Source organism: Monoraphidium neglectum, assembly GCF_000611645.1.
Source record: "Monoraphidium neglectum strain SAG 48.87 unplaced genomic scaffold scaffold01263, whole genome shotgun sequence".
NCBI lineage: Eukaryota > Viridiplantae > Chlorophyta > Chlorophyceae > Sphaeropleales > Selenastraceae > Monoraphidium > Monoraphidium neglectum.
This window is the reverse complement of record NW_014012365.1, coordinates 1-13344: the sequence shown is the minus strand read 5'-3', so window position 1 is coordinate 13344 and position 13344 is coordinate 1. Positions and strand designations below refer to the sequence as shown.

At 59.2% G+C, this 13344-nt stretch overlaps 2 protein-coding genes across 2 annotated transcripts in view; one reads left to right on the top strand and one right to left on the bottom strand.

The window, feature by feature from the left end:
- MNEG_7244 (hypothetical protein) overlaps positions 1 to 5295 on the bottom strand; it is a gene marked incomplete at both ends in the record, with an annotated part of 5848 nt that extends 553 nt beyond the window's left edge. Inside the window, 13 exons of the mRNA XM_014044284.1 lie at positions 165 to 222; positions 385 to 492; positions 681 to 789; positions 1007 to 1358; positions 1625 to 1692; positions 1859 to 1936; positions 2138 to 2365; positions 2505 to 2807; positions 3923 to 4106; positions 4271 to 4419; positions 4577 to 4622; positions 4811 to 4896; positions 5128 to 5295. Coding sequence (XP_013899738.1) covers positions 165 to 222; positions 385 to 492; positions 681 to 789; positions 1007 to 1358; positions 1625 to 1692; positions 1859 to 1936; positions 2138 to 2365; positions 2505 to 2807; positions 3923 to 4106; positions 4271 to 4419; positions 4577 to 4622; positions 4811 to 4896; positions 5128 to 5295 — 1937 coding nt within the window. The remainder of the gene's footprint in view (positions 1 to 164; positions 223 to 384; positions 493 to 680; positions 790 to 1006; positions 1359 to 1624; positions 1693 to 1858; positions 1937 to 2137; positions 2366 to 2504; positions 2808 to 3922; positions 4107 to 4270; positions 4420 to 4576; positions 4623 to 4810; positions 4897 to 5127) is intronic.
- A 1884-nt stretch (positions 5296 to 7179) lies between these two features.
- On the top strand, positions 7180 to 8789 carry MNEG_7243 (ubiquitin thioesterase OTU1; the record flags this gene model as incomplete). The annotated part of the gene is made up of 4 exons (XM_014044283.1): positions 7180 to 7436; positions 7648 to 7907; positions 8102 to 8259; positions 8409 to 8789. The coding sequence occupies 4 exons, from the start codon at positions 7180 to 7182 to the stop codon at positions 8787 to 8789; spliced, it is 1056 nt and encodes a 351-aa protein (XP_013899737.1).
- Positions 8790 to 13344: the final 4555 nt, after the last annotated feature.

Here is a 13344-nt window from a genome sequence, read left to right as displayed (position 1 = left end):
GGGGGGGGGGGAGGGTGAGTGCGCAAGTAAGTGCTCCAGGTTCGTCATGTATTTGCACTAGACAACAGTGAGCCCTCCTTCCAGTCGTCAGTGGACTTCTGAGTGCTCTTTCTGGCCCCTGGCTGCGTGCATCTCAAGCAGGAACCCATGAATCTAGTGCGCACTGCTGGAAGGCGGTCAGCAGCAGCTCTCGCCGCTCCAGCTTGCCCAGAAACACAGTGGCTGCGTGCAGCAAGTGCAGTTGCCATGGTTGAGACACGCGAGTCAGGATCAGGACAGCAGACTAGACACACATCAGAGTTGCCCCAATCGTACAAGGAGCCAGCCTTAGGCCAAACTGCCCCACCGCCTCCTTCCGGTCTCAGGTTGTCAGCCCGCTGTCACCTGTGAGGAACTCATCAAAGTCCAGGGTGTTGGAGCCATCCAGGTCAACGCTGGCCATAAGTCGCTGCACCTCGGTCTCGGCGATGTGTGCACCCTTGCGTCGGAGGCCTTGAATGGGAATGGTGCGGCAAAACAAAATTGCACATTTACTGGCAGGAAGGTTTGCAGAGCAATGTAGTGTGGTCCATCCCAGCCTGCATGGGTTCAGGCTTTCCCTGGTCACTAGGCTGCCGCTTGTTTCCCCTCTGCACCACTCATTACATTCCGTGCTCCACTCTCCCCCCCCAAATGCCTACCCTCCCGCAGCTCCTCGAGGCTGATGGTGCCGCTGCCGTCGTCATCCATCTCACAGAACATGCGGCGGATGCCCTCAATCTCCTCAGGGGGAAGGCTGGTAGCAATGACCTGCAGTTGGCCGCAGTCGGCAACAAGCGCAAGAGCAAGAATCTGGTTGCGAGTGTGATTGCCGCTGTGCTAGTTGGCGGCACATCTGTTTGTGTAGGCTTGCACTGGTCCCCCACCAACAGCCAGATACAAGTCAGATATACAGCGCACGCACTGCCATCCTCGCCCCAGCACGCAAACCGACTACCGCCCCAAATAACCGTTCCCTCGCACCCACCCTGAGGGCCTCCTTTTTGAGGCGATTCATGCCGGCAAAGCGCTTCATGCGTTTGAGGATCTCGGGCTGCAGCTCGCGGCCGTCCTGTGAGGCGCCCTGCTCGCGCATCCACTCGTGCTGCAGAATTTCGGTGGCGGTGGCGCGACGCCGAGGGTCTCGCACCAGCATGCGACGTACACAGTCTTTGGCTGCTGGGCTGATTGTGTCCCAGGGTGGGCTGGCCAGGTCAAGGGCATCGTGCAGCACGGCGCGGAATATCTGCTGCGTGCTGGAGCCATAGAAGGGTGGTGAGCCGCACAGCAGGATGTAGGTGATCACGCCGCAAGACCAGATGTCAGCTGCCTTGCCGTACCTGGCAAGCACGGTCATGGGATGACGAGTGGGGCGAGGTGGGGGTGCAGGGGCACAGAGGCCAGAGGCCTGGCAGTTTCTTGGCCAGTAGGTGGGTGCAATGCTGTGTGCACCAATGATTGGGCATGGTAGGTGTGACCAGGGCTTGTTTGTACACAAAGGCAGGCGCATACGGCATGCCTGTGTTGCATTTGACCTATGACCTCTAGCATCCAATTGCCAGAGCCGCCAGATAAACGGCAGTGCCGGCATGGTCACCGTTCTCACCCGCGCCGCAGCACCTCAGGCGCCATGTAAAATGGCGACCCCACCAGATCGTGCAGCACCTGGCCCTCCTGTGCACAATCAGCAGCCATGTCCAATACAACACAGGATGGGGACCGGGAGGCAACGCCATTGGGGAGGAAACATATGCAGCAACTGCAAAGCAGCCACAAGCAGCAGTACTGGCGATTTGAGAACCAATACCGCATACGGCCACATGAGGGGGCCAGAGCGCACAGTGTAAAATGCCGAGAGGCCAAAATCGATGGCCTTGATGTGACGCCGCCCTGTCTCACGGAAAAGGAAGTTCTCAGGCTGCGTGATGTAGATGCGCAGATGCACAGCACAGCAATTGGAGGGGCATCAGTTTTCCTCTTTGCAATTTATGCTGGGGTTGGCTTATGTACTAGTGCAGTCAGGATACCATGACGATTTCGAACAAATCAGAGCCTCCTGTTTACACGCATCCTGCAACCCCGGCCCATCTCCCCTCCCCTGACCATTGAGCTTGCTCACCTTGAGATCTCTGTGCACGACGTTCATGTTGTGGCAGTGCTCCACGACCATCAGCACACTGCGCATCAGGTGCGCGGCGTCCCTCTCGCGGTAGTGGCCCTTGGCGGCGATGTGCTCAAACAGCTCGCCACCAGTGCACAATTCCATCACGATGTGCACGTGGCTCACGTCCTCGTACGCACCCTTGAATGCAACTACGTGAGGGTGGCCACTCAGATGGTGCATCACCTGAAGAAGGGGTTGAGGGTGAACGCGCAGAACTAAGGAGAATGCGGGAAGCGCTCTTTGTGCTGCGTGCCCCGGGCCCTGCTTCACTGCGCAAACGACGGCATCATTGCTGCATGTACCCAGCCTCGTGCTGCTGCACCTTGATTTCGCGCCGCACATCCTCTACGTCCTCAGGGTTGACCAGCTTGCGTTTCGATATGCTCTTGCAGGCGGCGCGCTCCCCGGTTGTGCGGTGGACCACCAGTCGCGTCACACCAAACTGGCCGCGTCCCAGGACCTTGTCAAAAAAGTAGTGCTGGCGGATGTCATCCCACTGGCCCAGAACGCTCTTGAAATTTGAATCTGGCAGCCCAGCCCCCTCCTTCTGCAGCAACTGTTCCTTGCTCTGCTGCTGCTGCTTCGGCGGCGTCGGCTGCTGCTGCTGCCCGCCGTGGCGGTGCGCCTGCGGCACCACCTCCACAGAAACAGGTGCTGCAGCCCGTTGCTCGGGCCCCTCCTCAGGGGTCGAACAGAATGATCCCATGCTGCTGTGTCACCTTGTGCCGTTTGGTGCCGCCGCTTGGCGCGGCGGCACGCGCGTGACTGCGCGTGCTACGTCTGCAGGTTCAGGCGCTGTCTTGTCGGCTGAGTAAACCACGCGCCAGAAACGTTCGAATACCACTCTCTCGGACTGTACGGTAGATTAAACTCTGCTTTGCGCGACAGCAGCCTCGTGAAGCACAGAGAAAACACGACGACCTCATACTCGATCAACAAGCGTACGATAGGACGGTAATAAAACGTTAAACTCATGCCCACATGCGCGGGCGATCGCCTGGAAGACCAGCTGACTTAGGTCAAACATGGTGCACGCAGTCAGATTTCAAGTTTGTGAAACGCAGTCAACACGATGCATTCATGCAACTGTTGAAAACACTCACAAGCAGTGATTTTAGTATGAACTTAAGCTGAAACGTGGGCCTGTCCATGACAGGCGCCCTTGAGCATGCCTGCACCTACATCTCCTGTGGCCTACTCCAAACATGCAAGCACTGCACCGCTCTGCCGTGCTGGAGAGGCGCTACAAACCTACTCGCCGCATTACAGCAACAAAGACAAACTTTGACCACTGGCGCAGGCAAACAACATGTCTGAACATCATTCAGACCGAAGCGAAAAAATGGGGCTCATCACCGCAGGAGGTGCATGGGTCGTGGCTGCCATCGCTGCTCCTGGCTGGCTGCTGCCACTGCCCCCGCCGCTGCCGGTGCCCCCACTGCTGGTGAGGCCCCCAGCGCTGCTGCCTCTGCTCCCAGTACCAGCCGCTGAGTTGATCCCTGCAGACGGCTGGGTCTTCTCTACTGCCTTGAACACGCCAAACGCCTGGACATGATGGGGGTTTGAAGGGAATGCGGGTGTTGCGTCCTAGCACTGGCCTAGATAAAAGTGCCTCGGCACCGAAACCTGTGAAGCAGTGTCATGCATGAGACCTTCGAAGGTGTCGTGCACGTTTGCAATTCAGTCATGGGCTACAGAACCAGGCAGAATGCCATGATTGACAGCACAGAGCCAACCCACCTGCGCGATCATGGTGGCAGGCGAGTCGAGGCTGGCAGGCAGAAGGATGGTGTTGCCCTCCCTGGCCAGGCTGCGAAACGCATCTACATATGCCTCGGCCACACGGAGCTGTGCTGCAGAACCTCCCTGGCTGCTCTCCAGCGATGCCCCCACGGTGCGCAGCCCCTCTGCGGTAGCCTCCGACCTGGCAGGGGGCAATAGGGGACAACATGTTGGAGAAGGGTTGACGGGAAGCCTGGCCATCATCAAATGCCAGTTTTGCAAATGATGTGTCAGTGTCATAACGCCACCGGCTGCCCCGCCCACACGCCTCAATCAGCGTCTGTCGGCCACATGTGGTCGGCATACCTGCGCCGGATGGCCTGCGCCTCTGCCTCTGCCGCGAGAATGACCTGCTGCTTGTCTCCCTCTGCCACATTGATCTTGGCCTGCCGCTGTCCTTCGGATTCCAAGATGCTGGCGCGTTTGCGGCGCTCCGCCTCTGCCTGCAGAGCCATCTGCAAGGCGACGCGGCACAGGGAAGTGAGGCTGCGGATTTGGGTACTTGACAACACTTGCAGCAGCCCAGAGCGGCGATGATCCAGGAAATTAATCAAGTTCACTTCTGTTGCGCACTGACGGCCTCAGGAATCCACGCACAAGCTGAAAACTTACTGCGTTGACGATGCCTGTGGGCGGTGTTATGTCCTTGATTTCGTACCTGGAGGCCAAACATAGGGGTTTGCACTGCAGTTGTGAAGTTTCGATGAAGCCGCGGGCACACAAGGCAGCCTCGTTGTGTTCAATCAATCCTATGCGGATACATGGCCCCAACACCGCATGCCCAGCAGCCGAGAACACAGTGCATCACAATTGTCGTGTGTGACGCAACACAGCGCCCTTGACTACCTCATGCACTCCAGGCCCCAAGCTTCTGAGGCCTCGTTGATGGTGCGCACGATGGCTGCGTTCAGGGCCTCACGCTCCTCGAACGTCTGCATATTGTTGAGCGTTGAGTATGGATACGAGGTATGGTTGAAAGCGAGATGGCCACAAAAGTCATGGCCCATAACGTGGGCACTGTGTGCCACTTTCAACGTTTGTAACAGATTGCTGGGGCACAGGGTGATTGCTTTTACATCAACAAGCACACTGCCCACGGTCAATTATGCTGCTGCCCGAAACGTTGGATATCGCCACACCAAACCCTGAACCCCCTGCCCCACCTTGTCCAGTGTGATGCGGCCCAGCTCGCTGCGCATGGTGGTCTGCGCAAGCTGGCTGACTGCAAATAGAGCGGAGTCAACGCCGTACGAGGCCTTAAAGGGGTCCACCACTCGCACTGAGAGGCAGGGGGCGACAGGGTTGGGCCACAGAGAGGGGAGAGTGCGCATGTGCGACAGTGTGGAGGGACCCAGCGCAGCTTGGCAGCAGGGAAGGCCAAGGGGGGAGCGGTGACAACAGAAACGGATGGGAAATAAACTCGTCAGGGGCGGCGACATCGCGCCTGCTTGCCCGCTTGTGGCAACTGTGACAACTGTGCGCACTCGTCGTTCAAGAGCAATTATTTGAACTTGAGCACTTTGATCAGGTTCTCACCGTACAGGACGCCATCAATACTGATGGTCACATTGTCCTGGTAAATCAGGAAGGGGGTTTATATCAGATAGGACGCTGATGGCGACTAAGAATGTTGCTCTTGCAGGGTGCAGTGCTGAAAACTCCCCTGAAGCCCTGCCTTCTGCTGCAGGCCCCATGCCCACCTACCTTGGTGATGGCAGTCTGATGTGCGATTGCTGCGGGGGATTTGGGGACAAGCAACGGCTTGTATGGTTGGTTACTCTGCCAAGTGCAAAACCACAGCCACGTGACCAGCCACCCGGCTCTGTGCATAACCAGAGCAAGCTGTGGCGGCTATCAGAGTGCCGCGACCGCGTGGCTCACGTATAGGGAGCTCCTTGAGTGAATGGACGTAGGCTATGCGATCCACTGCTGGAATCAGGATGTGGAGCCCAGATCCGAGTACCTGCGCGCCACCAATTGCATACAAAGGGTGCAGCACCCAGCCCCGTGCTTGAACGCAGTCGAGCTGCACGCCCCAGCTTTGAAAGGCACAGGCCCTGCCTCACCTTGTGGAACCGCCCAAACCTGGTGGAGGAAAACAATGCAGCGGGTACACGATGACGTCAGGGCCGTGAGACTCGCAGGCATGGGACACACAAGGACTCATCCAAACAACACGCGCCTGCTCGTGCTGCCCTCCTTGGCGCTCACCGCTCGACCACTACTGCTGTGCGCTCCGGGACGATGGTGATACCCAGGTTCCTGGGAGCTCTGATTGGTGGAATGCCGCCACTGCCCACGCCGCTCCCAAAACGACCGGCAAACGCCACAGGATGGCTGGTGGTGAAGTGGCGGGGTAGCGGCAGGCGCTGCAGTGCTGCAACAGCCGCACCGCTACAAGCCTGCTGCAGCGCGTTGGCTGCGTATGGCTTAAGTAGCAAGGATGCAGCCAGCCTGGAAATCATGACTCCTCGTGCCGCACTCCCGGGATCACAGCGATCTGGTCACTCTCCGCTTCCACAATGTCTTCAAATAATCAAAGTCAGACGAAGTATAAGGTGATCCTCATCGGCCTAAACGCCTGTACGGTAGCGCGCTTAGCTTCATAGCTCTGACTACGGCCATCACAAGTTGCGTCCTCGTGTCTCACAGTCAGCACTCGATGCAGGCGCCCTCACGGCAAAGGGCAGTCCGATACACGCACCACGAGGAAGAGCAGCCGGCCCTAGAGCCCGCACAGTGAGCGCATGCCACATACAGTATCCCCTGCTGCAGCAATGCTCGGCTGCACTGTCGCTTGCGGCCCGTGTGGTCAAGCAGCCGCCCCCTGTTTTTGTTCATCGTGGTGCCGTGCGGTTCACCCGTGCAGGAGCAACACAGGAAGTGGCAATGGGGCGGGCAGCAGCGAGGAGGTCGAGGACAATGGGCCATCCCAGCCGAGCGCAACCAGCAGCACGCCAGCCGCCGTGGGCGGCAGCGACTTAGGCGAAGGGCCTGTCGGCTCTGTCGGCCGTGTTCTTAAGTCCGCGGCATGCTCAAGCATCTCAGCACTGCAGCAGCACAAACACACAGCGGGGGCTGCGGCAGCGGTGACGGCGCTCTTGGGGGCGGTGGTAGGGCTCGTTCTGGGCATAAAGCGGCGGAAGGTCTGCCGCTTGGGCAGCGCGGCGGGCTTGGGCAGCGCAGCGGGTGCACCGCAGGTGCGAGGCCCACGAATGGCGCGGAAGCTGGTGCCGGTGCCGGCCAACGGTGTTGCTAAAGGCAGGGGCGCCAAGGGCAGTGGGGCGGAGGGCTCAGGGGCTTCAGGTTCCAAACGTCGGCCGGCTGGCACAACCAAGCCCGCAACGCCGCAGCCAAAGCTGGGTCCCCTGGCCAAGCTGAAGCCAACGCCGAACTGCGTGCCCCTGGCGGACGGCAGCCTGGCTGTGGTGCGGCGGCCCATTGCAGCTGACCACAGCTGCCTGTTCAACAGGTGAGCCTGTGATGGGGCATACTAGCTGGCAGTGCATGCTGCGCGTGTTGATGTTTGCGCGTCTCTGCGAAGCTGCCATCACTGATTTAATGGTGAATAAAAGCAGTGGCGATGTCACTTGTTGGTGCACGTGTCATGTGTACATCGCTCCGATGCACAGCTGGTCTTTTCATTTCACCAGTCCCAACCACTTGCACGCGCCGTTGGACAGCGTGGGCTACGCCATGCACCACAGCAAGAGCCGTGCGCCCTTTCTGAGGCGAGTCGTGTCGAACGAGGTTAGCGGCGACCCTGAAACCTGGAGCGATGCTTTTCTGGGCATGTCCAACGCCGCCTACTGCACCTGGATCAACGAGCCAACCAACTGGGGTGGGGGCATCGAGCTGGCCATTCTGGCTGCCCACTACCGCCGTGAGATTGCGGCCTGGAACATTGAGTCTGGCGAGGCCCACGTGTTCGGAGAAGAGGCCGGTGGGTTGTGGAGTTGTGGGGTGCACGAATGCGGGGGATTGGGTTCTGAGACGGCGTTGGCGGTGAGCTGGCAATTCATGACAGATATGAGTTTGTGGAGGCAGGATGCTGGTGGTTGTCGTAATGGTGTGTCGTTGTGCTGACCCCCAGCTGTCTCTGCCTTTACGCATTCGCCTCTGTGTTGGCAACCTCAGGGTTCCCCAAGCAGGTAATGGTCATCTACAATGGGGTGCACTACGACGCCCTGGCCCTCACGGCAAAGCCCAACGCGTCTAGCTGGGAGGACGACATAACCGAATTCAACCCCCGCACCAAGAGGGGCAACATGATCCTTGAGGCCGCACGCACGCTGGTGGGTTGGGCGGCAATTGTCCAGGGCGGGGAAGCAGGCCCATAACCCCTGTACGATTTTGTTGTGGTGCCGAGGTGTGCACCAGCGGACCGTGAGGTAGTGTGGTTCGCTGCACAGGTGGCCTCAATCACTCCTACAACACTCCGCAGGTGAAGCTCAACAACAAGAACTTTGTGTCTCCCAGCAAAACACTCAAGGCGGCGGCGGTGGCCATGGCAGCGGCGGCCGCCTCGGCCGAGGGATCTGGTGGGGCGACTCAGCAGCAGCAGCAGCAGCAGCAGCAGCAGCAGCAGCAGCAGCAGCAGCAGCAGCAGCAGCAGCAGCAGCCGCAGGCGGAGAAAAGGAGGCAGAAGCCAAAGCAGCAGCAGCAGGAGCAGCAGCAGCAGCAGCAGCAGCTGCAGGAGCAGCAGCAGCAGCAGCAGACTCTAGGGCGGTTGCGGTGTTCCAGTTGTTCAATCGAGGTGGAGGGGCAGCAGGCCGCTGCGCAGCACGCACAGGCCACAGGGCACAGCCAATTTGCACAGGTGTAAGCTTTCAGCAGTGACTTGACTTGTCAGATGTTGGTGTATGGCACAAACAACGGCAGGTACAGCGCGTTTCACCATGTCAATTTCAACCTATTTGACGGGCCACTAGGGGTCGATGAGCGAAGCTGTACACACATGCACCAACCAGTTCATCGAGCATCCACGCACCACGAGTTGGCTCGTAACGAGCAACAATCCACAGTGGCGCCCGAATTGCATGAGCTGTGCTGCAGCATAAGCCGCTCACAGCACAAGCAGTGCATGTGTAGGAGCGGCGCCAGCAAGCGCGAAACCAAATAGGCGACAAAATCCATCTGCCACATTCACTCTTGATATCAGGCCGGCTCGACACGTCAGCCCCACTCCCAATGTCGGCCCCACTCCAAATGACGGCAAAGTCTTTTGCATCCACTTTGCCTTCTCCACAATGAGCGCGCCCTTTGCAAATACCCCGGCACACGAGCTAGTTACTATTGTCGCACACGACCTAGCACCAGCGGCTACTAGTTTAGCGTACACGGCCCCAGCCCACCTGTGCCACACTCAAACTCGTGTATCTGATGGCAGGGCCCAAGTGCACGCCAGATGGCTACAGCCTTAAAATTACCTTAGCAATATCGCTTCAAAATAAAGTTTTGGTGCCTGCGTCCATGCACCAGGAGCGGATTCAGCAAACCGCTCCGGAGCTCCTCGAAGCCACTTTAGCGCGCATCATTGCTATCCCAGTGGACCCATCCAGTTTTGAAGTGATTTGGATTCGCCGAACCACATATTCAACACCTTGTGACGCTCTCTTCGCTGTTCTGTGCAGCAATAAATTGAGCAGCCAATAGCGGGCTTTTGCAGGGCGTGCTACAACATCAACGTGCGAGATGGAATATTGAAACATACTCTTCGGTCCTGAAGCCGCGCCCCAGAGCGTCAGCCGCGCGCAGCCGTGGCGCAGCAGCAAGGATAGCTGCACTGGCGCCACCGCCTCTCTTGCCAGGTTGATGCTCCTCAGCCTAGCACCAACATAATCAAGTCGTGGAAATGGAGCAGTGGCCTGATGACAAGAACTGGCCTAAGGTATGTAGCGTTGTGAGAGCAAGGAAGGTCGGTGCTGCAGCGCCTGTGAGCCGGTCCCAGAATGACGTGGCGGCTTCAAGCCAAGCATGCACACATGCCCTCGGTGGCGCTTGCGCCGTGCAGGTGGCCGTGCACATTGATGAGCGCGGCTGTATCGCGCGCTGCGACCTTCCAGCTGCTTCGGGCAGATCGTCAGCCGCGCCTGCAGTAGCGGGCGCACTTGGCGGTTGCCGCGAACTCCTGACGGGCGTCACGCAGATGCTGGAGGCGCGGGGTTGCGATTTCCCGGCCCTGTTTGCGGCCTACGACCTTGACAGAGATGGCCTATTGTGCAGGCTGGAGCTGGCTGCTCTGGTACACGATGCTATTGGACCGGCAGCTGGTGATGCCGCTGTGCGGTATTTCCAGGTGCAGCTTTGTCGGGCGGGCTGAGATGATGTGGATGGGAAACTTCACAAGCTTGCCAAAGTGGTAGTGGGTATTGGCATGCCAATGGCGTATTGAATCACCAGGCAGACCTGACCGTGCCTTTTTGCCACTCTGTGTCACAGGTCCTGCTGGATGCTGATGGCGACGGACTAGTCACTGCAGGCGACCTTTGCAGTGCAGCGCAAAGGCTGTGCGCTCACGGCGGCCCAGCTCTGCTGCTCAAGGAACGAGTGGACGTCGGGGATGCGCTGATGGTGCTGGCCAGGCACGCAGGCATGTCGTTGAACTGGCGCGCTCAGGTGCGAGCGTGCACATCCTCCCACCGCCAGCCGGGGACACAGATTTTGGGTACATGAGTTGCTCTGGCCCTACTACTGCGCTGAGGCATGTGAGGGCAACACCCCAATGGCAACCAACTTCCCAGAACAATGAGGTTGCATATATTTGCCTTGCTTAATTGTGCTGTCTTGCAGGTGCGCAGCCTGTTTTGCAAGTTTGCGGACGGCAGGGATGGCAAAGTTGGACCGGAGGCGCTTGTGCGCCTGCTCCGCAGCGAGCTCCCTCTGCTAAGCCTGAAGGAAGCCAGGTGAGGACAGCAACCGCATTTAGTGGGGCAGTGGAGGGGGGGGGCACGCTGGCCCACAAAATCCATGTCTGTCGTAGCAGAATCTGGTTCTAGTATTCGATGGCCTCACCCGCCCCTAACGCTCTACAGGCAGATCTCCCTCCACGCTGCTCGCCGCCTGGCAAACTCAGCCGACGGTCGTGTTAGCCTGCGAGAACTGCTGGCAGCCTTGGAGCCGCACCACCCTTGCAGCTGGGGTGGCAGGGCGGCGCGGCACACCAGTGCTGGCCGCAACAGCATCCCTGCAGCCAGTTGGACGTCAGCTTCTCAAAAGCACGCCCCTACGGCTGCTGCGCTGTCCAGCAGATACCGCAGCAAGGCAGCAGCCGTAGCATCACCGTCTGCACTGGAGAGCAACGGCGGCGAGCCCAACGTGCAATTGCGCATCAGGACCTGCATCGCGGAGGTGGCGACAACCCATGACGCTTGGACAGCAACAGCGTGCATGCACCACGAAGGTGCTGAGCGGGTATGCAGCAGTGTCCCTATCACGGCTTGTCGCAGCAGCAGCATCACTGGCATCGGCATCGGCATCGGCAATACGATCAGCGCCAAACAACATAGCGCCTTGGCTGTTCTGGCTGATGACCCTGCATTCTTGGAGGCCCTGGGTCAGCTGCAGGCACGGGAGTACATGCACAGCTTACAGCGAGGAGAAGGCCTGCAGGGCACTCGGCTGGCAGCAGCCGCAGCACTGCTGCTGGCAGCGGCTGCATCAGTCAAGCACCCCCCAACCCAGGAAGCACTTGCCCAGGCAAGCCAGTCTGCAGAGGCGGCGTTACAGGTGGCAAGCCGCTTGGCGACCCTGCCCCTCCTGCAGAGCGACTCTGCGCACAGCGGCAGTGATCGGTGCCCTGTCACAACTGGTGGTGCCCCTGGTGAAGGTCCAGAGGCTGGTGCAGTGCCAGAGGACAATGAAGCATCCCTGCCAGATTCGCCGATGCAGGTGGTTGGGGTTCTGCTCTCATGCCCCTTGCATGTGATGGTTGTTCGCTTTTGGAAGGGGCCTGAACAGCTCGATGAAGTGACACGCGCGGTGTCATAGCACGCGTGAGGGCAACCGTCTACCTGTGCAGTGCGTCTATAATGTCTCCATTGCAACCTTGCCACCCTCGTGCCACAGGAGCTGCTGCATACCTTGGAGAGCAGCCCTGGGCGCTTGCAAGTGGCTTTTGCTGGCCGTGCAGTCGCCAACCCACAGTCCCCGACATTCGCGCCTCAGCCACGGCACAGCTTGCTGCCCCTCGCTGAGCTGCCGGCTGTTCTGGCGGAGGCCATGCCTAGCTGGTCTGCTGGCTTGGTGGCGTACGCAGCAGTGCAGCTGTCGTGGCACGTCAATGTTGTCAGCTACACTAGCGACTCCCCCACGGTGGAAGGTCAGGCGCTGGGTGAGGCGGGCCGCCCCAGCAACATGATGTACGCCGAGATGGCCGCCTCCATCATTGCGGCCGCAGAGACTGAGGCCGCTGCAACGGATGCGCGCCTCTTGCCAGGCGCGCATCAATTTGTGGCGGCCGTGGCGCAGGCCCTCGCTAGTGCAGGCGGCAGCAGCAAGCTGCAACAGCTGTTGAGCGACGCAGAGACCCCTGCGTCAAGGTATGCCGGGGGCTTCAGCAATCGGGTACGACATGCAGTTGCAAACATCCCATGACTGTTGGGTGCGCACGGCCTCAACATGATGATATTCACGTTGCAAAACCCTACTCACAGCTACGGCCACCTCTGTCTCCTACCCTCATATGCAAGGCCGTTGCACGTGGCCAACCTCTCTGCTGTGCTGGTGGAGAGCATTAATACAAGAGGCGCACCGGCAGCCACGCAACAAATGCTTGACAACAGGCCCCGTGCATGGCTGGCGGCGGCGCTCATGGCAATTTTGGGAGCCCAGGAGGCGTTCTCAATGGAGTCTGTCGCGGCTGCGGTTGACCAACTGCACGTGATTTGTGCACAGGCTGCCTCAGCAGCAGCCTGGGACGCCACAGCCACGATCGCCACTTCAACTCCACAGCACTCCAGTGGATCAATTGGCAGCAGCATAGCTTTCCGGCGGTGGCGGGTGGGCAGCAGCTGGTCTCGAGGTAGTGGCGGAGGGGCGAGCTATGGCGGCCTAGCCCCATGGCGAGGTGCGGTGTCAGGCCACAACAGCAGTGATGCTGAGCAATACCAATCAGCATCGCGAAGCGATGTGCTTGCTCTTCTTTAGGGGATTGGTGTGTTGCAAACGACCGACGCGATCCTGTTGAGTGCGGTTCTTGCAGCCTCCCTTGCTGTCCATGGTCATGTGCAGATGATATGTGCCAAACCCAAGCAAATGATACTCATGTTTCGATGTGCAGCCCTGTACTCAGCATGTTCAACACCTCATTCAAGTTGATCAGGTGCGTGGTTCCTGAACACTGAGCACCTGTAATATCACTGCTGCAACCATACTAGGGT